The 26,090-nt window shown below is 41.8% G+C and overlaps 1 protein-coding gene across 10 annotated transcripts in view; it reads left to right on the forward strand.

The window, feature by feature from the left end:
- SoxN (SoxNeuro) overlaps positions 1-26,090 on the forward strand; it is a 308,059-nt gene that overhangs the window by 181,494 nt on the left and 100,475 nt on the right. For 4 of the 10 annotated variants that reach the window (XR_006881616.2, XR_006881617.2, XM_046612321.2 and 1 more), the window contains exon 1: positions 18,681-21,291. The exons of 1 other annotated variant lie outside the window; for it this stretch is intronic. Coding sequence is in view for 5 of the 9 variants with exons in the window: in XM_046612321.2 (XP_046468277.1) it covers positions 19,934-21,291 (1,358 nt within the window). In the remaining 4 variants the exon portion in view is untranslated. Of the gene's footprint in view, positions 1-5,574; positions 5,649-18,680; positions 21,292-21,460; positions 21,981-22,617; positions 25,403-26,090 lie in introns of those variants that run through there. 5 more of the 10 variants (XR_006881623.2, XR_006881624.2, XM_046612320.2 and 2 more) reach the window with 4 other exon arrangements.

A 26,090-nucleotide genomic window follows, 5' to 3' on the forward strand; every position in this document is an offset into this window, starting at 1 on the left:
TATTGATTTCGAACGATCGCTATTAAGATCTACCTTATCGTGTGATTTTCGCTGATTTCCTGTGTTACGATATTTCGAATTATTGCGGAGATTTCATATTCCACTGTCGGTGATTTCCGAGAAATCACAATAAATCCATATATACTGTAAATTCTTGAAAATCACCTAGAAGGGTGGGAAATCATTTGAAATCGATGATAATCGCGAGCAACGAAAGCATATCAGACAGAAATCATTAACAGGTTTATGAATTGAAACCGATGTGTATTGAGAAAAATTTCATTTGTTACAGTAACTAGAAAGATTGAGTAAAACAGGTATCGTTAAAAAAAAAACTGTTTAAATATTGTTAGGATTACGAAAAACGAGTCACGCGTAACCATTTTACGCTACTGTCGATCCTTTTTTCGTAATTGCAACGCAAAATCAGTTTCCGAGGTTTACCGTACTTTTTTAGGTAAATAAGGCTTAAACGTCAGTTTATTGTTGCACAACAACAGTTACAAGAAAATCTAGTAACAGTGATCGTAATGAGAAAGAATAGTAACGGATACTAGACTTTCCGGTAACAGGCTATAAAACTAATTTTCATTTTCTACCTAGAACTGTAATATTATTTGATTACGTTAAAAAACGAAAATATTTAAAGACTGAACGGTAAGCGGAACTAAAAATTTCTCTCAGTGTACGTTTACCATAAGATTCACAACAATATCGACGATTTCCATAGCTTCTCCGATGATTTCAAAAGCACTGTCATATGATTTCGAGTGAATTGCAATGATTTCCGATGACTTCGGTATTATCTCGATCGATTCATCGTTATCGCAAAGAATATATTTCACTTGATAACTTTTATTTGATTTCCAATTGCCGAACGTGTAACCTTCGTTGAATGGCTCCTGAAATCCGTAAAACGATCATCATCCTCACGAGATTCGTTGTACGTCGGGATTCTTTCACGATTTTTCGAGAATCGCTACAGACTCCGTTACGTGTACTCGCAATACCAACGTACGCTTAGTGAAAGGTAGGTACGTGTGCATAGACGCGGGTGTAGGCGCACAGTACACTTTTAACCGTTAATTATTCAACGGCTCAAGGGAGAGACGTACGTCGACGAGCACGCCATCATCTCGTCAATGTTGCATGGCCCGTGATTGCCGCGGTCCGCGACATCGTCGCTTCAATGTTTCCACACCCAACCTTACATGCATGGTCAAACGTAAGGCTAAGCTACGCTGACAAGCGAAGTTTTTAGTTCCGGTTACCGCTCAGTCCTTGACTATTTTCATTTTTTAAAACAATCGATAAAATATAGTTTTAGGTAGAAAATGAAAATTAGTTTTCTAGCTGTTACCGGAAAGTCTAGTATCCGTTACTATTATTTCTCATTACGATCGCTGTTGCTGTATTTTCTTGTAACTATTGCGAAAATTTAATGCTCGTGCAACGATAAATTGACGTTAAAGCCTTGTTTGACTAAAAAAGTAGAGTAAACCTCAGAAACTGATTTTGCGTTGCAATTACCAAAAAAGGATCGACGGTAGCGCAAAATGGTTACGCGTACCTCGTTTTTCGTAATTCCAACGATATTCAAACAGTTTTTTTTAACGATACCTGTTTAACTCATTTTTTCTAATTACTGTAAGAAATGAAATTTTTCTCAGTGTAGGCTGCGGATAACCTCGGATGGAATATTCAAGCAAATGACGTCACAACGAGTTAATTCTTAGATGACTCGATCTGATTAGCGGAAAAATGAGAGCCCTTTATCGCCTGGCACATAGGAATATCAAGCGTCGCGGATCCCGTCGATTCATTGCCGGGTTATTCAATTACTACGAATGGTCGATGAGATTCCGAGGTGAATCGGGCCTTCGGGACGACGGGTCGCTGAAAAAAGACCTAGGACAGAAAAAAAAAAGACCACCCGAAAGGCGAGAACTCGATTCCGAGTTGTGGCACCGAGCTCGTGGCGTTGCGCACGGTTAGCCGTTTCAGTCTTCGACGATCATTACAGGCCCGGTTTTTTCACGCGATCCATGGATCTTGGATCTGTGCAGGCGGACGTGATCGCGACTGTTGTACCGGTTTCGGAAGTGATTAATACCACGTCGCCTTGTACCGTATTGTACACGTCATTCCCAAGAACCATAAAATCCAACGCGACACTTTAAAAGTCATCGAGCATAGCTTCGGCATGTTGATCGTCAAGAAATGTTATGAAAAACGGCATTTCGACGCGGTCTGCACCGCCAGTTTTATCAAGTATAATAAAACTTGAGTTTGACCGAAGAAAGGAAAGAAACCACTGTTCCGAGTAAATTGCTAACGACTGAATGATCCGTTTTCTGTCTTGTTAAAAACCAACGGTTGTCATAATTTTAAAGTTCGCATACGCAGCGGCAAACCGTCGTCTAAATTTATGACGGTTGGTCACCTTGGCAAATAAATACTCTCGAATTATAACGGACGCGCATTAAATCTTAGCAGACGACGGACTATTCGGTCCCTAGATGTTCACCCTGTACACATACTTCGTAAGTGTGGGTACACAATTTTTTGGATCCGGATTGGCAGTCCATCTGTATCTAAACGAATACTCTTCGAATCAAAGGAATACGAGGGAAAAAGTTGGAAAAAAGGATTCACCAACAACTACTAAAATCCGGCAAAGCTACCGTCGTTATACCTACTTAACCAGAATCTGTTCGCTGATTGTGCTAACCATGTTCCGCAAACAAATTATGTCATACCGTACCCCGTACGAACGTTCTGCATGACGTCCGAATTCGATGATTAGATAATCGTTGGAGGCGGTCTCGATTGGGCTTGGATGTTTTTTCGCCGAAAACAAAGTCGCGTGCGCAAAAGCTTCGTAACTTTCCGCAAGTAGGTTCCGCAACGCTTCGCAGAGAGGACGCTAATATTTCCAGGAATCCACCAACCGATACTCTACGTTTACATTTGGCTTACTCAACACTCTACGCAACCTCCCCGCAGGCTACCAATTCGCATAATCGATCAGGTCCGGCGCGTCTAAAGGGTGTTCGAATGATGTTCGGGTGGGGGTGGGCAATTCGTAACAGTCGGTAACGCGGTGTAGACGTAATGTGGAAACCGTGTCGCGTGAATCCGGAACCCGCGACCCAACGCTCATGGCGCGAAATTTTGAAGCCCCCTTCCCCTAGACCCTTTTTTAAATTCAACCGCGGATGCGGGACGGCTGGTCCATATTACAGCCGCCCGGGTACTCACATGGGTCAGTTTCAGGTCATTATTCCGAAAAAATTCATCCTCGCGCAAGCTTTCTACCCATGCAACGAATTTCGTTCCGTTTTATGGTGTCCTTTTTTGGCCACGTTTCAAGATCTTGAAATTCGACGAACACGGAGATTAGAGTCGTTGTACGGGTACACGCGAAAAAAAAATTCCAGTAATCGTTACAATAAAGGTTTAAATGTTGATTGAATTATGAAGTACAAGTGATTATTTTTAGAGTGATTTTAGCTGTGAATTGTATATTTTCCGAGTACAGCAAGGTTGCATCTATACGTCTAAGGTTATGCCTGGATTAACATGTGAAAAGTAACTTATCGAGAATTCGGTCCGGCTCTATTCCATATCAGTTGTCAACAAGAAAAAGTAATGTTGCTCGACTTTTAGGTCTGTAAGTCACTCCTGCTAATCCCGATCCCGAAAATCGTGTCATCCGATTCCGATTTCTCGATTTTCTCGATTCTGACATCGGATAGACATGCTTCAAAAACGAGGTTGAATATGGCGATGAAGTACATTGGATTTCTTGGGTTCCAGATATTGTGGCAAAAATTCGAGTTTTGTGAGCATTTTCAAAATTACAATTGGCTTTTTTGAGCCTTTATGAAGCTCGCACCATTCTAGATGTACTAGATGAAATTGATAGGTCTCTAAACTGATCATAGAAAACTGATTCAAACATTTTTTTAATGGTCCATCGATGTCAAAAATCAAAGTTTTCAATTATTTATTTTTTCTAATTTCTATTCTGCTCCGAACCGGAAACGGTTCCTTAAATTTCGATAATTCGATTCTTTGATCATTATGAGGACAATCACTTGGTGAACTTGAATATTTCGTATGGTGTTCAATTTGTGAATACCGGCTTTTAAAGTTGAATATATGGTTTTTGACCAGCTTTATCGACACGATGTACAAATTATAACAATCCTCAAATTAGGATTTGTTCAACTCACGCGCATTCGGGGTCACCGAAAAAGTTTCCCTGCGGCCCGGATGCCATTCTCCGTATCTTTACATCCTTCAGTTATTCTACTCTAATAGCACCGCGGTTGCCACGGGTACGTAAGGTAAACACGCCAGGAACACGAGCGAGTGCGCATAGCAGGCTGGGGGCGATGATTTGCGAAACGAGCCCTTCCCGTCGAGGACGTTTATCGAGTGCATGAATTAAATTACCGTTTTATTACCCTCGTAAGGAGCGTACATCTACCTATACATCCGAGCCGTGTCGGTACAGCTCGCTTTCCGCACGCATACACGTGTGTATAATATAAAGCCGTATCGTCGCGCTCGGAGAAGCTGGTTTCAAATTGAAGATTAATTACTCGCGCGTAGATATGCAGGACGAGCAGTGCGCGCCTACCTTCCTCCTCGTTTCGAAGCATAAGCTCGGTCAGGATTGTATTTTTTTGTCGTCGAAAAGCGCAGCGCAAGACACGTCCCTGTTTTATCGTTCATAATAATCACATTATAAAATATTGTAACGAACTAGGCGTTACAGAATAAATAGAACAGGTTTGGTGAGCTCGTGAAGCGAACAAACAGGCAGCAAAATTAACGGATGAGAAAAAATGCTTCAATGACAATGCGTGTCTACAGTTTAAAGTCTGGAACAGGACTGTTTTTACAACAATATTGGTTGACGCAGAAACCTTGTTCACTTGTGACATACGAAAGTTTTTATACGTATTTTATCTGCAACGATTATACTAGATGAGAAACGGGGGCAAGAAGGGTGATTTCACCCTTTGTAACAATATATTCATACCATGTTTGGTGAACTCAATTATTCACGATAGCATTTTACACTTTTTTTCGCACTTGGAGTATTGGAATTTTTTCAAACTTTGAGTTATGATTGTAGTGGTTGCAATTGTCTTTTCGTGGTCATTGAATTAAAAGTTTGGAAAATTTACGAAAATACTGAACTTACAACAGATGTTCACTCGTTTTGACTTCATTGTACGCCCTACTGATATCTAAATTTTCCGACCTTCTACCAATATTACCACATAAGCGTGTTATATCAATTCCCGAATTTTTTATCAGAATTCATTAAACTCCAGAAGAGTGTGAAATACAATTTGCTCGCTTTGTCGGCACTCCGACATCCACTCGAATGGAAATATTTTCACCCTCAATTCCTCTGTTACAACTTTACCGAGATTTTCAATCTGGACATCCCAAGGTTTTCATATCACAAAACGCAATCACGATACAACATCACGATTAATCATAAACTGTATAATACACCGCTTGTATGAAAAAAAAAAATCTTTTCATCTACAGATACGCGAATTTCGATGACTTGATCGAAAACTGAGCGCAGGTGAGAAAGCACTCTTCAACATCGCTACCTACAAGTATGTATGAATTTGTTTCTAAAACAATCCTAAATCATGACAATTAACGGTACAATATACCCGTTGCATTGAAAACCTGACTTCATCTACACGTATCTTAATTCCGTAGACAAACATTTTCAAGAGCCTGGTTCTCCTAAATTTCCCTAATTCAAGAATCCCATTTCCCTCAATATTCAAACTCACCAATCATTAAATCGATCGAACTCAATCTGCAATTGAGCACAAGTGAGAACCACCTACATAATCCTCCACTTACCTACCCAAAACCATAATTTTTCCCCATGTTAATCGTTGTCCCGTGAGAGCCACGTCGATCCAGCGAAGCGCGGAACGCACCGCGGCTCAGGTATTTCTGATCGTCAACGGAAAGTTAGTTGAGAGCCACTGCTCGCGTCCGGCTGCCCTGCGTCAGGGGATGTAGCCGGAATGGTGGGGTGAGAGAGGGGCGGGTGGGGGGTGGGGGGAGGGTAAGCATTCATCGCGATGCAGATGGCTTCCAACCCTCGCGCGACCCTACCGATGCGATGCTGCGTGTAACGCGTCGCTTCTGTGTGCGTGCGCCTCATACTGCGAGCACCACTGCGAGCGAACGGCGCGACGTCGCTGATGCGATGCGCGTGGGCATATGAGTGTACAGAGGTACACAGCTCGTAGTGCCTATGCGCGCCGATTGCGCTCGTGTGCGCCTAGGTATAGGCACGTATCCACGCTCTCGCGCTCTTCTGCGAGGCCGTCGCCTCGCCATCAGCTATTTGCCACCGGTATTGGGTACATACATACTGGCCGTACTCTGTACGTTCGGGTATGTTTGTACATAGGCGCAGCGCTACTCGCTGCGGGCATCGCCGAGCCTCATCTATACGCACGGTAGGTTCGTTGGTACTTGGGTCTACGTTTTGCATACATGTACCTTGCACTTATATTGTATAACTGCTGGGCGCGATGGGGTGCCTGGGATTTTCCGTAATCGACAATGTTGTTGCAAATAGGTAGTGAACATCGTATTTCCAATTTTAAGGAGAATAATGAGACGCTTTCTTAGTTTAAAGTCAATGGTGTTGTATCGCGGTATACCTTATTCAGCTTGTTATAGGTGTACTCTGTGACTTACGACGTGGTATTAGGTGACGGTACCGAAACATCGAATAAGAGCACTCGTGCGTGTTACAATCGTTGGAACAATCGATTTCAAGGCCTTTCAATTATCTAACAGGTTCGAAGAAAGACCCGTGAAATTTAATTCGCATATTTGAATGTACTTTTCACACTGGTAGAAGTATAAAACAACTGCGAACAAATGATCTTGAAAAATATTTCCGTGGTATCCATTTCTATCAAGTTTACAAACTTCTGTAATGAATATAAATATATGGCAAGTATATATCCACTACAATCGATAGTATATTGTATAACGAGGAGGCAAACTCGGTTTTTTCGTGCCGCGCGTAAGTTTGCAATATGAGTCGTAGGTCAGCATGTATACGAGCCGAAGACGAACATTGCAAGTATACGAGGTAAAAAGACCGTTGCCTACTTGTTGTACAGGATTCTCTATGTAACAAGAGTATATTACGCATTTTTTCACGAAGCACGAAATTGAGGTTAGGGTCGCGCAATGTCAGATTTCTTTACGACAGCGGATCTACTTTTAACTTCCAGGAGTTAAAAGCGGTCTTTTTTGTACTCCGAGCATGCGCATTCGCACGCAAACTCGCTCAATCGTCATAGAAATGGGTAATTCGTGTACGGAAAACACGATCGCATTATATAAATATTAATTTCAAGTCTTTTTGGGGTATAAATGCTGGTCAAGAATGTGTTTTAAAAATTGATTAGCAATTTTCGAGCTTATAGAACCGACTTGGATTTTGTTTTCATTCCAATTTTTCGCGTGCAAGGCCGCTTGAGTACTTTACAAGAGACTCTAAGTCACCTTTGCACAGTCGGACTTTAACTTGCTCGTGCATGGTTATGTTTACAATTCACACAGTTTCGCGAGCAAGAAAATTACATTATATGCTCGGACGAATTATCAGAGTACTCGTATAAATTTGTTTAATGCAACTGCCTGTCATCCCAAATCATAGATACTACGAATGCTCGTAACCTTCGCCGTTTTTAGGCTGAACGTAGTGCAGACAGTGCGGAAACAACGGTAAAAGTTCCTGTGCACGGTATAAACGAATACTAACAATTTTCCAAGTGGCTCCGCGACCGTACCCAATCGTGTTACCAATCATTCGGACACGTTGCCAAACGGCATAGTCATTGTTATATAAAATAGTCGCAAGTAAATCGTTGCTAAGCACCATGCTTCGTATATGTTGTAAAAAATTTGCGATATATTTTCTTCAACATCAAATCAATCGCAGTTCATACATACCTATATATAACATACTGACCTCTGCCGAATTGCAATTATTACCAAAAAAGTCGCATCGCACGTACGATCGATTTTACCTGCAACGCTCAAAAGCCAATGATAACGAGCGCGCGTCGTTACGATGTAATTTTGCGGCATGCTCCGCACGCTGCAGCGTCCCGTGACCACCTCTCAAATTGAAAGTACTCAACTTTGGCGCCTCACCTCCTCTCTCCTCGAATTATAATTCGTCGTGGGGATTAACGAACGCTGAATGAACATACGCGCTGTATACATATGTATATTATTCATCCGTTGCGTGGGCATAACGTACACGCGTGCGCACACGTCTAATATACCTATATCAGCTATACGAATGTGTAGTTAGTTTTATTCGAGTTTATTCCAGGTCACAGAGACTGCGTATACGTATACAAATCATACATACTATACATATGTGTACATGCACGTATACACGTATACGTACCCGCTCTCAGCCCTTACAAAGAGAAATAGTCCCACATGCAGGGCACGCTATGTGCACATAGAGACGCACATAAAATTCGGCGGAACGGATACTCGAGGACTCGGTTTCGCTCGGTTTCGTGCACCCCGTAGCGCCCCGCCATCGTCCTTACCTGTCGGAGCGATCCGCAGTGACGAGGGTCTCCCCAACTCCAAGCAAAGGCACCGGATTCGAGCTGAGGATCTCTCCCTCACGGATCATCCGCCACTCTTTTGCTTCGAGGATCAGTGCTGCGTTTCCGAGAAATCAATCGACGCGCACTGCGCACCGAATCACATTCCCTACGCACCTCGGCTTCCGTTGATTATGTAAGGTATGCTTATCGCTAGCCGCATATATGCAGGGGGACCAGCTTCCGGAAAGTCCATACGAGACTTGTGAAACTCTCGATCCTGCAACATGGCGTCCGGTGGTCCTGGAAATGTCCTTGAACTTTGCTTGTCCTTCAAAAGTCCTGGAAACTACCCTCGAATTTTTCTTGTCGCGTGGAAATATTCTGGAAATGTTGTTCATGAATTTGTTACGGATTTTTTACTGGACACCGTTTGCAGGGTCAATTTGAGTATGTATGTTTTCCACTTTCTTCCTTCCTTCAACCCTTCTTCGATGCACAACCCTTTTATTTTTTGTTTTCCTGATACAATATTCCATGCATGGATAAGCATCGTGTTTTTTTCTAATAGAAAAATTAAAATTAGCGAAATACTGTGAAAATCAATATCGGCACACATCCGGGTAATAATCAGGACAGTTTACTCAAGGATGTCATAAATTTATAACAGTACGAAAATCAAAATGGTTGTAATCAAGGGATCTCGTAAGTGACTGAAATACTCTTTGAAGTAATAATTTGAATCGAGATATCTGAAATCTTTGGATAGATCATCGCGGATCACTAATTATAATCACACGATGGTGCTGAAAAAATGGTGTTACAAGTGCCGGAAATCATGAAAAATCTTGTAAGTCTTGCGGTGAAAGTCAAATGGTTCTAATTCATCAAAATTCCACTGACTTCTTTTTTTTTTCATCAAACTTCTATCTTATCGCGTGCTTTCGATGATTTACAAGTGATTTTCATCGATAACCAATGATTTCCCGGAATTCCAGTATTCGAATCTAGTAAATCCAATATAATGTTTGGACCTGTTTGGAAATCAATGTAAACAACTTGGTAACCTGAAAATTAACGACAATCACGGTTTAACGTGATGGAAATCAATAGGAAGCAGTCGAAATCGAGGTTAATTGATCGAACTAATTCGTTTGATTTCGAAGTGAATGGCCCCTCGCGTCAAAGGTGTTACAGTTAATGATGAGAATTGCGAATGAATATATATAGTGAACGCGCTTAAAAGCCAGTCCGTGTCGGAATAGTGAATACAGCAATAGAAAGAACCCCAAGAGACGCGTAGCGATTGTTATGAAAATGTAAATAGCCGGGTGATCAGACCTGCAGGCGACGAGAGTGATGCGAGTAAAGAAAAGAAGAGAAAAGAAGGACCCGGCATAAGCAGAGCTACTTGAAATTGGCATAAATGAGATTGATACGAGTTTAACTTACTGGGGTGAGGGGAGAGTGGTCGCGACTCGCACGCCCGGTCCTTCAAGAATTTTTGCTGCAATGATTCCGGTCCCTGGATCCCTGGATCCCTGGATCCCTGAACATTGTCCGCGGAACGTGGACGCGTCAGCGTCGCGTCAATCTCACGATTAACTTGGCATTAAGTGCTGAAGAGTGTGGGGGGAAAAAAACAAGTCGGGTGCACGCCTTTCGATTATCCAGAGAGCGACCGTTAGCCAAGCCAAGACAAACTTATTTTGGTACAGTGCTTTCCTCGTTATAAGAGAGCGTCGGGGGATCAAGTTCCGAAAACGCCTGATTCCGAATTATTTGGTGGCAAAACTTGAAGCGAAGAAATCAAATTTTCTAGAAACAACACAGTTTCGAACGGTCGAAAATCCGGCGGCTCAACGTTTCGAAATGCAAGTGTCAGAAAATTCAAGTTTCGATCAAGTAAAATTCCGAAAATCAGAATACATTCAGTAATATTCACACAGCTCAATTTACTCGACGAGTGGGTGTGAAAAAATCAGAAAAACCGAAAGTCAGTATTATCAGGATTCCGAACGTAAAAATATAGAAAATTCAAAACAGAGAAAGCGCTAAGTGGTGAAATTTTACCAAGCCAGATATTCACAGAACTGAAAACCTTTGATCATTCGTTGTCGCATTTTCGGAACTTTGAGCGTCAAGTTTCGGACAATTCGAAACTTTGATGTTCCGTCAGAGTTTTATTTCTTTACTTTAAGTTTCACCACGAAAAAATTCGGAATTTGACGCATTCGAAACTCTTCAAATTCGAGATTTCAACACCACCCCTGTCAACGCGTTTGGGGGAATAAAATTCCAAGAAATTCGTCGCCGAATCGTTTCCCCACAACTGACCGGAGACCTCGGGGATCACAGTCATGTATGTATAAAGTTAATACTGTAATTAGCCCGGCGACAATTTGAGTATCCGAAGGAAATTGCGAACACCTTACGCAGAACGAGTAACAAAATAAATTTAACGACCAGGTTAAATTATGCGCGGTACGAATACTTCCAATTAGTAATGTCTGGCGAGCACGCATCCCTGCAATAAATATCGGGCCCCTCCGGCGCCACCTTCCCGGCTCGCCTGACCCCCCTGCAGGTATATCACGGTTAACTGGGCCCCTCTTACGCAACCGAGTTTCGAACCGACTGCTCCATCACTCGATGATCGCGAACTAAACCGGGCCGTTCCCACCTTGCTACTCGATCGACGCAGGCTCTCAACTTGAAAACTGTTCACTCTCTCGAACACGGAGAAAAAAAGTTCGCTGGATCAGGATATGTTAGTATTGTGTAGTCACAGGGAGAATTTACTATCTGCTTCATTATTTTCGTATAACGCGAGCATTTTTTACGCGTTTTTTTACGCCTCTTTTCCGTACGCAAAGTATCCGTTTCTATGACGGTAGAGTGAGGCTGCGATTGCGCAAGCGCGCGGACTAGAAAAACGCCGCGCGTGCGCTGTCGCGAACGGATTTGACATTACGCGAACCCAACCTCACTTTCGTGATTCGTGAAAAAACGCGTAACATACTCTTGGTATACATAAGCAAACGTGTGCAAAATATATTATTTATCGTGAATATGTTCTCCATTTTTCGTTGTTGATGATCTTGCACCGCGAAGCTGAGCCATTTACTTGGCAATCGAACGAATGATTTCAATTCGTTAGCATTAAGTTTCAATGACTTCTATCTTGTCGTGTGAGTTTCCTTTGTTTATCATTGGTATTCAAAGTTAGATCTGATTTTGAATGACGTCAGAACTCGTTAGATGATTCTTACCTTTATAGGAATCGAATAGAATTGGACAGTGTTACAGAAAATCACAACAAATCACTGTAAATTGTCTTTAACGCTGGGGAATCATTAAATATGGATGAAAATTTTAACTAACGCAATCGCGCGATAAGATAGAAATCAATAAAATGTTAATGAATTTTAAATCATTAATTTGCGCGTTTACCGCCAGACTTGAAACCATTTCCATGATAGACAAAACAATTGCCAAGCATTTTCTTCACCGTTATATTAAGTGATTAAAAATATGTTCCGTAATGATTCCGACTAGTATCTCGATTAATTCGTACGTTATTCCAAAGAACATCCAGGAAATCAAATAATTCCTTCATTTTAGATTTTATTTCCAACTCGTTAACTTATGACTGTCTCAAGTAAGCGGCCCCTCGTAACAATGCTAGTTTGAAACTTTAAAAAGTTAATTCAATCCTGAACATCTCTTCGGATAATACATATCCGAAAATAATTCTGAAATGCGACATTTCTGAACGAATCATAGACTTTCCGTAAAATTAAACTTCACAGGATTTTCAGAAAAATATTCAGCATAAAATTTTCTCTGCATCGTTAACTTGCAACTGCAGCTTAACTCACTGCTCGAGTTATCAAGGGCCCTCAGCATTCGCGCGTGCAAATTACATCGTCACGACTTTGCACGCGACGGTTGAACCCAGTCGAGAGAATCCATGACGGAAGAGGTGTGGACAGGCTATCATGTTACGACTTTCATACGGCGTTTAGCAATCAGCTGTAATGATGCAGCAGCCGATTCGGACAGCTCGACGTATGCCTGCCGCTGCTGTTGCTGCTACAAGAATTATCGACGTTAGAAATTTATACGGCTGCATTTTTAAAACACGTGTCTAATGGTACAAGGACGTATCCGCCAAAAGGGTGAATTTGGTGCAGGTAAACGGGCTATAATTTTAATGAAAAACACTCGAAACGCATATTTATATGCTAAAATTAGCCGAAAAAATTAATAAAAGTGAAAGACCTTATGTTCGATGGATACGTCCGTTCGGGACCAAATTATAGTTTTATTTAACAAATTTATAAATGGAAAAAATTTATACGAGTACTTACGTGAATATTTTCTAAAATATGTCAAAAATGACATTATGGATTATCGCTGAGTAATTTTTCACGCAGTTATTGATTAGATGAAATGAAATAAAATACCTGACAGATCGAAAATGAGTATCATCAGTTTTTTCGACTCTTGTTCTTCTTTTTTTTTTTTTAATTTTATGGGGCAACCGGACATATTGTCCCAAATGACGTGAAAAAATCTGTGTAAAACGTGGATCCGAGCAACAAATACTCAGAAAGAAAAATTTTTAAAAAAAGTAGAATTTACGTAGCTGAGCTATGCATTTTTCTTACTGACAATGCATGATAAAAATATCGAATGAAAAACAGAATTATTTCAAATACAGCGAGAACAGCACCATTTAATCTTTTCTGACCATTATTGATACTAATAATTAACCCCGGTACAACTGAAATATTTTTCTACGTCATCTAATCTTTTCAAAATGTATTATCAGTACAGAAATGCAAGTCTGAAACAACGAAGATTAATATTTTATTTTTCCATGTACACTAGCTGCCTCTAAATATTTTCCGAACGGATTCAAATTTCAAGATGATTTTTTTGACATAATTTGGAACAATATTTTCGGTTGCTCCGTGAAATTGAAAGAAAAGGTGGAAAATACCATTCAAAAATACGTATCCACCTACTTCAATGATTTATCCTTTCATCACGCTGCCGATTTCGTATTTGAAAAAAACTAGTCAATCTAAAATATAAGAAATATGTGTATTGCATACACGAATGTTTTCAGTCGATCAATTAGTTTTTAGGAATAATTTTATGACATAAGCTTAAAAATTTCCCTGATTTTTCAAAAAACTCTGTCAAATGCATTTCAATTCGTGTGCCGCTCAGCTATTTCCCTGAACCAATTTACTCGTTATTTGAAACAAAAATGTCGCTTCTAAATTTTACTGCCCTAGGCTATAGCTTACTCACCCTATTTGCTCATTCGTTTCTGTACAGAGATTGTCTAACCATTCGTAAGTAGAAAATAACGGAAAAGGGGTTCCAGCCAGGTTTAAGAAAACAGTCATATTTGGAGGGATTACTGCAACGCAGTAAAATGCTCCAGCTCTATATTGAGCAAGGTACGATAATTGCCCGTTTTCGACTTGTATAATTTAGCAAGTCGGGTAGGTTATACGAGTGATGAAGGAATTTAAATTGCCATCGTCTTCGAGCCCAATTAGGACAAACTCTGTGGGTGGTGGAAAGCGTGACTCATACGCCGAGACAGCGTAATTACCCGAAGATAAGGAAACTGTACGAACGGTCATGTTTTGGCCAAATCAACACCTCTGAAATTCGCCCAAAAACAAGTGTGATATACTTTTACTTGCGGTCAATACTACAGAGCAGGATAGATCGACCCCAAGGATCAAGCAACAAACATATCCATGCGGATGACTAGGCAATTACTAGGAATTACAACTTTACCTATTGCAAGGTTTCGAACAATACTAAGAATAATTGTAACTGTTTGAAATTGAAAATGTATTGAAAAAATGATTTTTTTCAACGGGGAAGAGACTTGGCCGTTGAAGGGTTAGAAAAGTCTGATAAATATCTTCGCATTCTCATCGCATCTCACTTTTATAATACTACCAATATTTTTCAATATTTATTTTGAATTTTTTTGCCCTTGTCTATTCTTTGATTATACATTAATTTCCGAAAATTCGAAGATGCTCGATACTTTCGGGCAAATTGAAATTGTTTCGGATTGATCAGACTCGCTAACTCTCTAAATTTGAATCAGTGAAACTTCGCTGATTCCCAGTTACAAGTATACCACTCATGGAAAACACCAGTGTATACAGGGTGTCCTGAGAAAGATGTACATTTTCGAACAAGGAATATTTTAATTGAAACAAAAATGTATGATTCCACTTTAAAATACTAAAAATTCTTCATGTGTCCCCCTCTGAACCATACAACTTTTGTTCAATAGGACAGGCCCGATATAGCCATACCGGGTTTTCAAATTTCCGAAAAATTCAGTTCTCCTGATTTTAGAAGGGGTGGACAGGTGGTCTGGGACACCCGGTATATCTTGGAGATCCCAGCCTTTGGTTCTGGAAAGGTCCTAGAAAAATTCTAAAGGCTTATGCTTTGATTATAATATTGCACATCGCGAAGTTGTTCGAATTCAAATCTCCGGCACAGTCGATCAGCTGCGATCGCTTTCCGTCCAAAATCAGATGCGTAACGAATTTGAGTTTGTGCGGGAGGGTTCAAACGGGAGTCTCTTCAACCCTTCAGAGCACCGGCGAATCACAGCTTCACAAACCACGAGAGAGAGAGAGAGAGAGAAAGAGAGAGACGAGGAGCGCAGGTTTGCCGGGCGGGAGGGATAAAGGGCAGAAGGGAAGGAAGGGAAGGACGATATAGAGGACATCGATCGCAGTGTCGACGCTGAGCAACGCGATTGCGACTGTTCTCCAGTGCGATGGAAACGGTGAAAAAAGACTTTTTTCAACGAGCTTCAGTGCCGGGCTGCGGGATGCCAGGGCGATGTTTTTTCGCGGAGGTTTTTTTCAAGTCGCTCGATCGTTTCCAAGCACCGCGTAAACGGATTACAAAGTCTCTGCATATAAAAGCCGCAGTCGAACGACGGTTCAATGCTCAATACGTATTATACTATCATCCAACACTGACGTCATTGTGTCCATTCAGCGATTCACGCGCCAAAGAATCTCGACTGTACCCTGTTGGGCATGCCTTGTGCGCCCCGTGCGTTGTAGGAAAACCGACCGACCTTCCTTCCTCCTCACTTTTTCGTACACGATCACCTCAATCCTCTCGCCATCTACTCTCTCCGTATTCCATTGTGTAACCCGCTATACATAGATACACGCGTTTCTAAACGGTCCGTTTGAACCAACCTGCGATCGTGTATACACACCTTCATTATGTGTTTTTATCCCTGACCTACAAGAAATAATGAAGAAAAAATTCACCCTCGAACATCGCTTCTTCTGTTCATCATCCTTTTCACTTTTTATTATACTAGCACGATATTCTTCACGGATTGATCATCTCTCAATTCTTACGAACGACCATCAGCGGTTAAGTATGTTATACGTTCTATAGTCCCGTTCCCACACAGGTACCGTCGAACTATACGCAATCATAACTGGCAATTTTCCGTCCGAAAATCAGTTCTCACCGCCTGCACCTCGAATCTCGTTACAAAGTTTCTGTCCCTCTTAATTCCATCTGTATTTTGCTTCTCCGACTACAACCTTCAACAATCTAAATCCCTTCACAAAATCTGGGTGAAACGGAGTTATCGTCTTGTTCACCGGAGGATAAAACCACCACGGCATATCACAAGCCGCGAAATATCATCGATTTGGCTAAAAGTCTAGTAATCGAAACCTGCATAGTGTATCCGTTACGTCGAGGGGATGCAGGGGTGGAGGTGATGCGAGGTCGCATCGCGAGGACTACCGTATAGCTTGTAGAGGGATTATTTGGATCCCGGTGAATGACAACAATCAGGCATTGTAATCGGGCCTCCTCAATAAAGATATTGTTGGCCACCCTTCGAGCCACCACCACCCCCCTGGTTCTTCGGCCTCGTTATTTGAGCTAATAGAGCAATGCGATAGAGTCACCTGTTGGCCCGCCGATCTTTTTGTTCTTCAAAGTCGATCTGTACCTTTGCGATTGTATTATTACATCGCGCTCCCTTCGCCAAGGCAGCATCGGATCTCTCGACCGCCTTCATCAGTCTCGGGCACGTACCTATTATCATATACGTAATATACCTCGAGGTATACAATCTTCGCGCGCTTCTTTCAGGCCGGAATACCTCACGGCCAAGATTCAGAAAACTTCGGCAATATGGGTGATGCACCGCGCGCACGTGGTATATCACACAAACATTGATTTGAATCACAAAGCCCGCCCGCGGCCGCCTTTTGTCAGTCCGCGGAGCTTATTGTACCTCTCTCTTTCTCTCTTTCTCTCTCTCTGTCTCTGTCTCTTTCTCTTTCTCTTTCTCCATCTTTTTCTGGCATGCCACGGTTATGTGCCACTTGTAGCACTCGCTCTCAATCGTGCAATTGGCAACGAATTTTCCAACGGTTCATTTATACTTTATATACCTTTCCGATCGCCGCAGTCCGTGACACGTTTGCAAGTAAATTCGTTTAATTTGAAGATTTTCGGCGCCTTGAATCAATAAGGTGATCGGTACGGCTACTGCTGTTCATCCGTAACCGATGATTTCTCATTTGGTATCATCGTCATGGATGTACTGTATAATAAAATTGACTTTGTTTCCGGATCATAATAATTGGTGCTGACAATGAGACTAGAATTAGCGGTTCTTTATCGGACTTGCAAAAGGTTTTATTGCTCTAACCAAATTACTCGTCGCTAGCTTTCAAGCAATTTAAATATTTCTGCCTAACCTAAAATAAAATTATAACGGTGTAACTGTACTCTGTACAATTACTTCAACCGCAGACCGTGTTTTTACAACACATTAAACATTTGGTTGCAGTTTGAACTATTCGTATATTTTACAATATTATACTTATTGTTAAACAAGTAAAGTGTGTGCTCGAGTATAGGTATAAATCTCAGGCGATAGACCGTAAATTGCATCGTTTGATGGGTAATAGTTCCTCTTTAGCCTCAATCGGCTCTATAACGCACTTCTATATGGGTGCCTATAATGCGCGTGTACTTATACCCGGCGTGTATAATGCCAGTGTATTTAAGCACGATCTATTATCCGCTATGACCTAAACACGTGAAAACATTCTATTGAGAGGCGATAAACGTGCGGCGAGCCACGGTGCATCGCCGCGGTTTCGTCAACACACAAGAGAAGAGAACCTGTTGCCCGCCACACCAGATGTATAAGTACGTATATAATGGAAGAATGCGTCTCGTAGATAATCATAGGCGGACTCTCTATACGGACAAACGGCGGAGGCAGGAAGGGAAACCCGGGGCTGGGGGCGAGGGAGGAAAGGCGACTCTTTCTCTCTCACCCGTTACCGCGCGTCAGACTCTCGGTCCTCCCGCTGCACATGCAGAGGATGAATCCCATACATTCATGTAGGTACACCATTACGCCATACGTCCTTTGTTCTCTCGGCTTCTCGTCGACGACGACGGCGGTTTTTGCCTAAGCGTTCTTGGCTACGCCGTAACGCCGATCGTCTTTTTTTTCATTTTATAACCTCCAAGTTACGAAGTCGATGGATCAATTTGACCGAAGAGAATTCTACTAACCCCGGGGTGTGAAAATGCATGATACGGCGTTCTGGAAGGTGGCGGCGATTCCTCGCGGGAAGTCGGAACGGCTTGCCTGAATTTGATCGCGGCTTTAGGAATTGGCCAGCGCCTAGGCGCAGAACGTTTCGCGTCGCCGCGAGAGGACTCATTCGGCTGCAGTGACGTCACTGTGAATTGGCCCCGCCCACCGACCGACGCCGACGCTTCCCATTGGCTGGAGGGAATGATGGCAGGCGTGCGTCGGAATCGATAGCCACTGGTAGGTTAGACGACTCCGGTCTACGCGTCAGCGTCATAGCCGGTGTGGCGGGTGGAGAGGGGGTAGAACTCGGCAGGAAACAGGCGAACCGAGGGATCGTCAGGCGCTAGAGTTTGTACGTACGTTCAGACCGGACTGTTGCTCCGAAGCGAGTGGAGGTCGTCTCTTCAGCACGTTCGGCAGTTTACAAAAAAAAAAAAGAGACTGCGCGAATAGAGGAGGGCGTACGAGTGTGCGGCGACGAGGAGGGTTCGTTGTATCGAATAAATCCAACTGGCCGTTGTTTACGGCAACACGTTGTCACTCGTAACCGTCACCTTCGCTTCTCGGGAATAATAAACATCTTGTTACATTCTCATCAATCGAGTTTTGCGATTTGTAGTTGAACCGTCGTGCGGAAACTATCGTTTATTTTGTATTAAAATTTTTGCGTGCTGTGATTAAGGCGGTTTGTTTTTAAAACGTACTACGCGTTTTTGTACTTACATGCAAACTTCGCTTAAAGTGTTTCGCAGTTTATGGGGAAAACATTCGTCGACAAGGAGAAGCTGATTGTTTTAAAACTTATATGTTCTTAAAACCGTTCTACGTCGCTCTCGATAACTTGATATCGTGATCTTTAACATAAACATACATGTATAAAATATAAACCCTCAGTGAAGTGTATTATTATTGATTATTGATTATCGGTGCAGCGTTGTTTTTACTGTAAAAACTGTACTTGGATTCAGCTGCAGTGTTTATTGTTGTTTTTGTGAGGCGGGTTAGTTCTTTCTCCGCAGACGCAGAGTCACGACCGCATGTATAAACACAAGTGAGAATAAGCGAGTAAGGAGAGATAGGAGAAGAAGAACACGAGTGGTATTGCTACTCTTGAAAGTTGCATTGGTGCGCGATAAATCGTTGTACAAACTGATTCGCGAGACGTTCAGTCCTTGTAATTACTACTCGTCGACGCTGTGCGGTCGTTAAAAACATTCGAAGATACGCCGATCAAGTTACTTCTCTCTGTCGGAAGAATCACCGAGAGACGGTCGTTGCGCCGTCTCAAATTCAAAACAAAGAAAAATACACACCGATGACCGTTACGGATTGCAGATTACAACCTGTATGGTAAATAGGAAAGAAAATTGACCGAAGACTTGACGGTTTTCCAAACGCGTGTAAACGTGTCGCTGGCGTTAAAACGAAACTATATCAGTAGTGCGCCGATGTTTCGATTTTGGACAGTGATCGCGGGATCCGGCGCGTAGCGCAACGAGCGCGTCGCTAATCGTTTGCGGGTTCGAACCGCGCGGGGCTTAGGAGGCACAACGATAATTGACCCCCGCTAGTTGACACAAAAGGCGGCAAGCTGTACGGGCACAGGGAGGACGACATGCTGACGATGGAGACGGACCTCAAGGGCGGCAGCCTCCACGGGCAAATGCCTCCGCACCCACACCAGGGCGTCTCGCCCATGGGTCACCACACCGGGGTGTCGCCCTACGGAGCCCTCGGCTCTATCGTCCACAGTCCAGCGCTGTCGGGCAGCCCTCCAACCGCCGGAGGCCTCGGGGGCCTAGGTCTACAGCATCATCATCAGGCCTCGTCGCACCACTACGCGGCGATGCAGTCCCAGCAACAACAGCAGCAGCAGCAACAGCAGCAGCAACAACAGCAGCAGCAACAGCAGAGCATGCACGCGCTGGCGAGTCAGCAATCGGCGGCTCAGCAACAGCAGCAGCAGCAGGCGGCTCAGCATCACGCGCATCAGCAACAAGCGCCGCAGCACCAGCCGCCCAATAACAACAATAATACAAGCAAAAACAACAACATCGATCGAGTCAAGAGACCGATGAACGCGTTCATGGTCTGGTCGAGGGGTCAGCGGAGAAAAATGGCCCAGGAAAATCCGAAGATGCACAATTCGGAGATATCGAAGCGGCTCGGGGCCGAGTGGAAGCTGCTTAGCGAGACCGAAAAGCGACCGTTCATCGACGAGGCGAAACGGCTGAGGGCCGTCCACATGAAGGAACATCCGGACTACAAGTACCGACCCCGCAGGAAGACAAAGACCCTTATTAAGAAGGACAAGTTCCCGATGGGCGGTGGCGTCCCAGGGGTAGGCGGCATGCTAGGCGTCGATCAGAGGAACGTGGCCGCCGGTGCCGGGCAGCAGACCCAGTTACCACGAGATGTTTATCAAATGCCCAATGGATACATGCCGAACGGATACATGATGCATGATCCGGCGGTCACGTACCAGCAGCATCCGTACGGTGGACACATGGGCGCCGCTGCCGGCTACCCGAGGTACGACATGGGACATCACATGGGGGGCGGAAGTCCCAGTCCCATAAACAGCTACATGAACGGTTACGGAGGATACGGCGGGACCACCGTTCCCGGGGGCTCGCCTTCGCCCTATCACCAGCCCCAACCTGGATCGCAAATGTCGAGCCACAGTCCGTCGGGCAGTAGTATCAAATCCGAGCCGACAAGCCCGGCGAGCGGCGGCATCCACACGCCGACGCCGACCGGACCCTCGTCCACCGGGGCCCCGGTAAAGCGGGAGTACATGGGCCAGCAGCAGGCCCCTCAGCCCCAGGGTGACCTACGGCAGATGATATCGATGTATCTGCCACAGAGCGCGGAACAGGGTGTTCCTCAGCACGGTGGCAGCGTGTATTCACCCGGGCCATCGCCCGATCCCCTGGCCCAGCACCATTCGGGCGTACCGCCGCTAACTCACATGTAAGCACCCTTGCCACGTAAAATAATTATAGAGATTATTGCATTCGTTTGTGTGAACTGTGATGTGTGTCATGTTAGGGTGGTTCACCTGCAATTTCGCATTTGTGTAAATTTATTATTTTTTTATTTTTATTTTTATTTATTTATTTTTTCTACCATTATCTTTCAGGCAGCAGGATCGTTTGTATTATAACGGCTATTGAACTCTTTTCGATCGAGTGATTTTCAAATGCTCTGTGTCGTTCCGAAAACTTTATTAATTTGCGTAGCCTTTGACTACAAGTTTCACAATATTTACAACTAAGTATTGTACTATTGTCACGATTATCTAGAATTGTATTCATATGTATGTATATATATAAATATATACACGTAAGCGGATAATCTACTTGATGTAATTATGTAAGTTTTGTACATATGTCCAGTTTGGTATGGAAAACTTGACGACAACCTGATGCTGTCAGGAAGAGGTCTCTTTAAGTTTTTTTATAAAAGCAAAAGATTATTTATATCTTTTCAATACCTAATCTCAACTTTATAGATTTAATTGTAATTTTTCATTGTTCATATTATAGTTTAAGGTATCGAAAAAGACTTGTGTATAATTATCAATACTGTGAAGCTTGTAAATAAGCAAGTTCGTATTCTGTGACAAATGGTAAAGTACGAAATAAATTGTATATTTTAAACAGAGATGTCTGTATATTACTCTACATCGATCTCATACAGGTATAACATTTCGAAAACCGTGGTTTTTATCGTTTAATTGTAATGTTGAACCACCCCAACATACCTTTATTATGTAGCAAATAATATGTTTATTTTGTTAAATTTGCGTTTACGCTGCTACTACTGACGCCGCTGCCGTGTATAATTCGCGTGTTGAATACATTAACTTTTATTATAAATCGATGGTTATTCTTCATTCTTACGTTGCATTCGTATGTGATATTCGTATATATGGGCTCTTTTTTCCTTCTTCTTTATTTTTCAATTCCTTTTGTCAATTCACTTTCTCGATAATACGTCAAACGACTTACTATACGTGTACGTGCATAAATATATTCCGAATATTCTATAACTTGATGCACGTGTAAATTCATCATCGATGAAGTTCGAAGTTTTCATATATAATGAATATACGTTTTCATCCGACTTCTTTCGCAACCCTCGCGACGAGGCGAAAGCTGAAGTGTATACTGTGTGTGTATCTCTCTCTCTCTTTTTCTCTCTCTCTCTCTCTCTCTCTCTCTCTCTCTGTGGATCTTGAATTTGTCCTGTTGTGTACCTTTGCTATATGATTCCAACCCTGCACGCCTCTGCTAGATATAACGCCGTGAAACTAGACGAGACGTATCAGAGCCGAGTCCGATTCTTCCGATTGACGAATACTTACGAAGACGAACGGGTACGTCGTGGACAGACGACGGCGAGCGGTCCAGAGTAGGAGCTAATTATCTCACGAAGCACAACCAATGAGCTAACCACAGAAAAACTACCCTCGTAGGTTAGCTTAGAGAGGATGGATGAGCTAGCGAGCGAGCGAGTGAGGCCGAAGCGCAGAGACAAGGTGTGGGGGCTGCGGGACCAAAGACGAAATGACCAAAAATCGAGGCGACGAGGTCAGAAGCGTTTCCACGAACCACCTTCTTCGGAGAAGATAACCATTAAGAGTGTTGCGTTGTTTTCGAGGAATGCCGGCCGCACTTGGGTCGAAAACACGGTTCGACAGGCATGACGACATGACTGGCCCCTTCGGGGCGGGGGGGGGGAGGGGGGAGGAGGAAGGGGACGCTTGTGATCTTGTAAACGAAAATGCTCCCTCGGCCCCCACATTTTACCTTTTTCCATAAACATACTTACATCAGTCCGAATCACAAACAGCCGTTCAACATACCTGTATAAAAACAACAACAATGAGAACAAGAACACAAACGTTGAACAAAAAACCGTGTCGAAATTTCACTGGAATGCAAGGATGTAACGTTTACATAACTTCGTACGTGTCGTTGTTATTTATATATAATATATATATGTGTATATACGACGCCTCGGTGTTACCCGGAGACCAATTTTACGTCTGCAGGGGAATGCATGGTGTTGGAAAGACTTTGAAAAACGTGGCGCGATTGTCGTTGTATTCGAGAAATTTTGACACTCTCTGCCGTAAAAACGCTCGACGTTCCGAATGATTTTCGTATGTCTAAAGTAAGAGAGAAGAAGAGGGGGAAAAAAAATAAAGATACGAAGAAGAAACTACTGACGGAGGTATGCGATCGATCGATCTGTCGAGGAGTGAAGAACCGCACGTTTCCGTTAGGATTTTTAATTCGCTCCTCGAACGATTATCCTTACATATACTCCTCTATAGTTTGTATGACAGATGAAATATAATTTTAAGTTATACAATCTATATATTGGAAAGTGATAAAAATTAATAACGTTTTCGAAATTTCAATTTTTATCGTAATATCGCTATGTATACATATATGCATGTAAAATAGAAATTTCGAAAACCGTTTAACAATCATCGATGTGATTTTGATATATATAATGCGAAATTTGTTGACTAGCGTTTTTACAGTTATCGACGTGAACTCCCAAAGTTTGTGTTTTCCTTCTCGTAGATCATACATAATATACCAAACATACGTCCCAATTCCCATATCTCTCGCTCTTTCTCTCTCCCTCTTTCTCTCCGTACATACGTATATAAAAAATTTTCTGCTCATCTTCTGGCAAACTGATAAGAGATATACATGCCCAGATGCGTTAATATCTATATACTATACATGTAATATATGGGGAGGAAAAAAAAATATAGAAATAAAATGATACAAAAACATCATCACTATACCAGTCACAGTATTTATGTATACAAAACTATTGTTTATTAGTTTTTAGATCGTCATTATTATATATTGTTAACTATATTAATATTGGTATATAATAAAACATACACGAAATGAGAGAAAACAAAAATAGATAGATATCATGTGTAAGTGTACGGCTGTCGCGCGTCAGGGATCCGTGGGTCTAGCTTTCGCCCCGTGTCGCTAACAACACGCCTAACCTTCCCCCCCACCCCTTCCCACCCCCTTAAATCTGTGAAAATCACCCCTTATGTAAATAATGTCCCGCAGAAAAAAAAAAGGTAAATAGACCAGATCCGCGTCATTATGATTTATTATTATCGCATTATTAATAATAATATTATTATTATTATTATTATCATTATTATTACTACTATTATTATTGTATTATTTTTGTCATTATTAATATTCTTATTGCTATTATGATTACCGCTATTACTATTATTAATTCTTTAATCATCGTCGTATATAGATTAATATTTATCAGTATAATACGCCATTTAGTAGCGAACGCAAGATAATTATTTCATTTTCTTTCAAACTTCTATCATATTTCTACGCATATATATATATGTGTGAAAAGTAAGAGAACAATCGAAAGATCGTGTTTGGGGGGCACGATAATGTCGTCGAGCGGCGCCGTTCCATAGGGTAATAATAATGATAAAATATGTATAAATAAATACCGGATGGAGAATATCATACCTTATAGGTATTAGTGTTGAAATGAAACTCACCTAATCATTTTACGTAGATTACGAAATGTTTGAAAAACCAAAAAATACACCAGAAAATGGATTATAATAATACTATAATTGGCATCATCGACTTTGTGTAGCTATACAGACGGAAAAACAAAAAGAAGCACGTATGTCAACTTCGTTTACCTATTTATAATTAGAAAAGAAAATCGAATTATATAATTTAGTTTGAACATTCATCTTCTTTCCATTAATGTTTATTAGGTGTCATTCCTTATTCTGAACAAAGAATTTGTACAAACTTTCGCATATAATATAAAAAAAGAAAAAGAAAAAAAAGAAAAAAAAAGATAACGTAATGATAACTAGGTGAAACAAAAACAAAAACGTTGTAGGATGAAACATTTCTGTACAGATGTTTATTTTAATTTGTGTTTTTTTTTTTTTTTTTTTTTTTTTATAATTATTGTTTCGCATGCGGCGAGTATTATTGCCGCAAAACAAAAATGTGAATATATATTCATTAAGTCGAGTTTACATTGTGTTTCTGTTCCATAAACCTGATCACCAAACATCCACAATATCCCAAATTGCCACAACTTCAGCGATGTTATATACTATCGATTTTGAGTCGCGGCGTTTACATTTTTCCTTGAATTAATTGATTTATCATTCTGACTTCACTTCCAACGTACCATACATTATTAATATCACGTGTCATTTTTGCTTCGTTACCGCTTCATTATACGCGGAGAGTCTTTTAGTGCGAATATTTCTACTATTGCCTACGCAAAATTGACATAAAATATAAGAATTTACGAATAATCGAGGTACTGTTGCAAAAATTCGCATAACTCGTAAGAATATTAGAATCTTACATTAGAAGAATTAAAGTGTATGTAAGTTTTCGTAGTAAAATCTGCAATGGACTCGACTAACAAACATTAATATAGAGCTTTGCAGAGAGCGAGATTAAATGTTGTACGTTTCCAGTATAAACGCGTTGCGATTTCTCTAAATCACTGTACGAAAAAAGAAGCTCACATATATATCTTTATATACTCAGACACCCCGGCTTTCGACTTTTATTTTATCCATATTACACTTGTTGCACGTAGGATTATAAAAATAACAAATCACATCCAATTTTTATTTATATAGTACTTTCTATCGCTCAGTTGGTTCACGTATGAAAGAAAAGTATTTTTTTATGTCTTCTCTTGTG

Source organism: Neodiprion pinetum, chromosome 2 (genome assembly GCF_021155775.2).
Source record: "Neodiprion pinetum isolate iyNeoPine1 chromosome 2, iyNeoPine1.2, whole genome shotgun sequence".
Classification (NCBI taxonomy): Eukaryota; Metazoa; Arthropoda; class Insecta; order Hymenoptera; family Diprionidae; genus Neodiprion; species Neodiprion pinetum.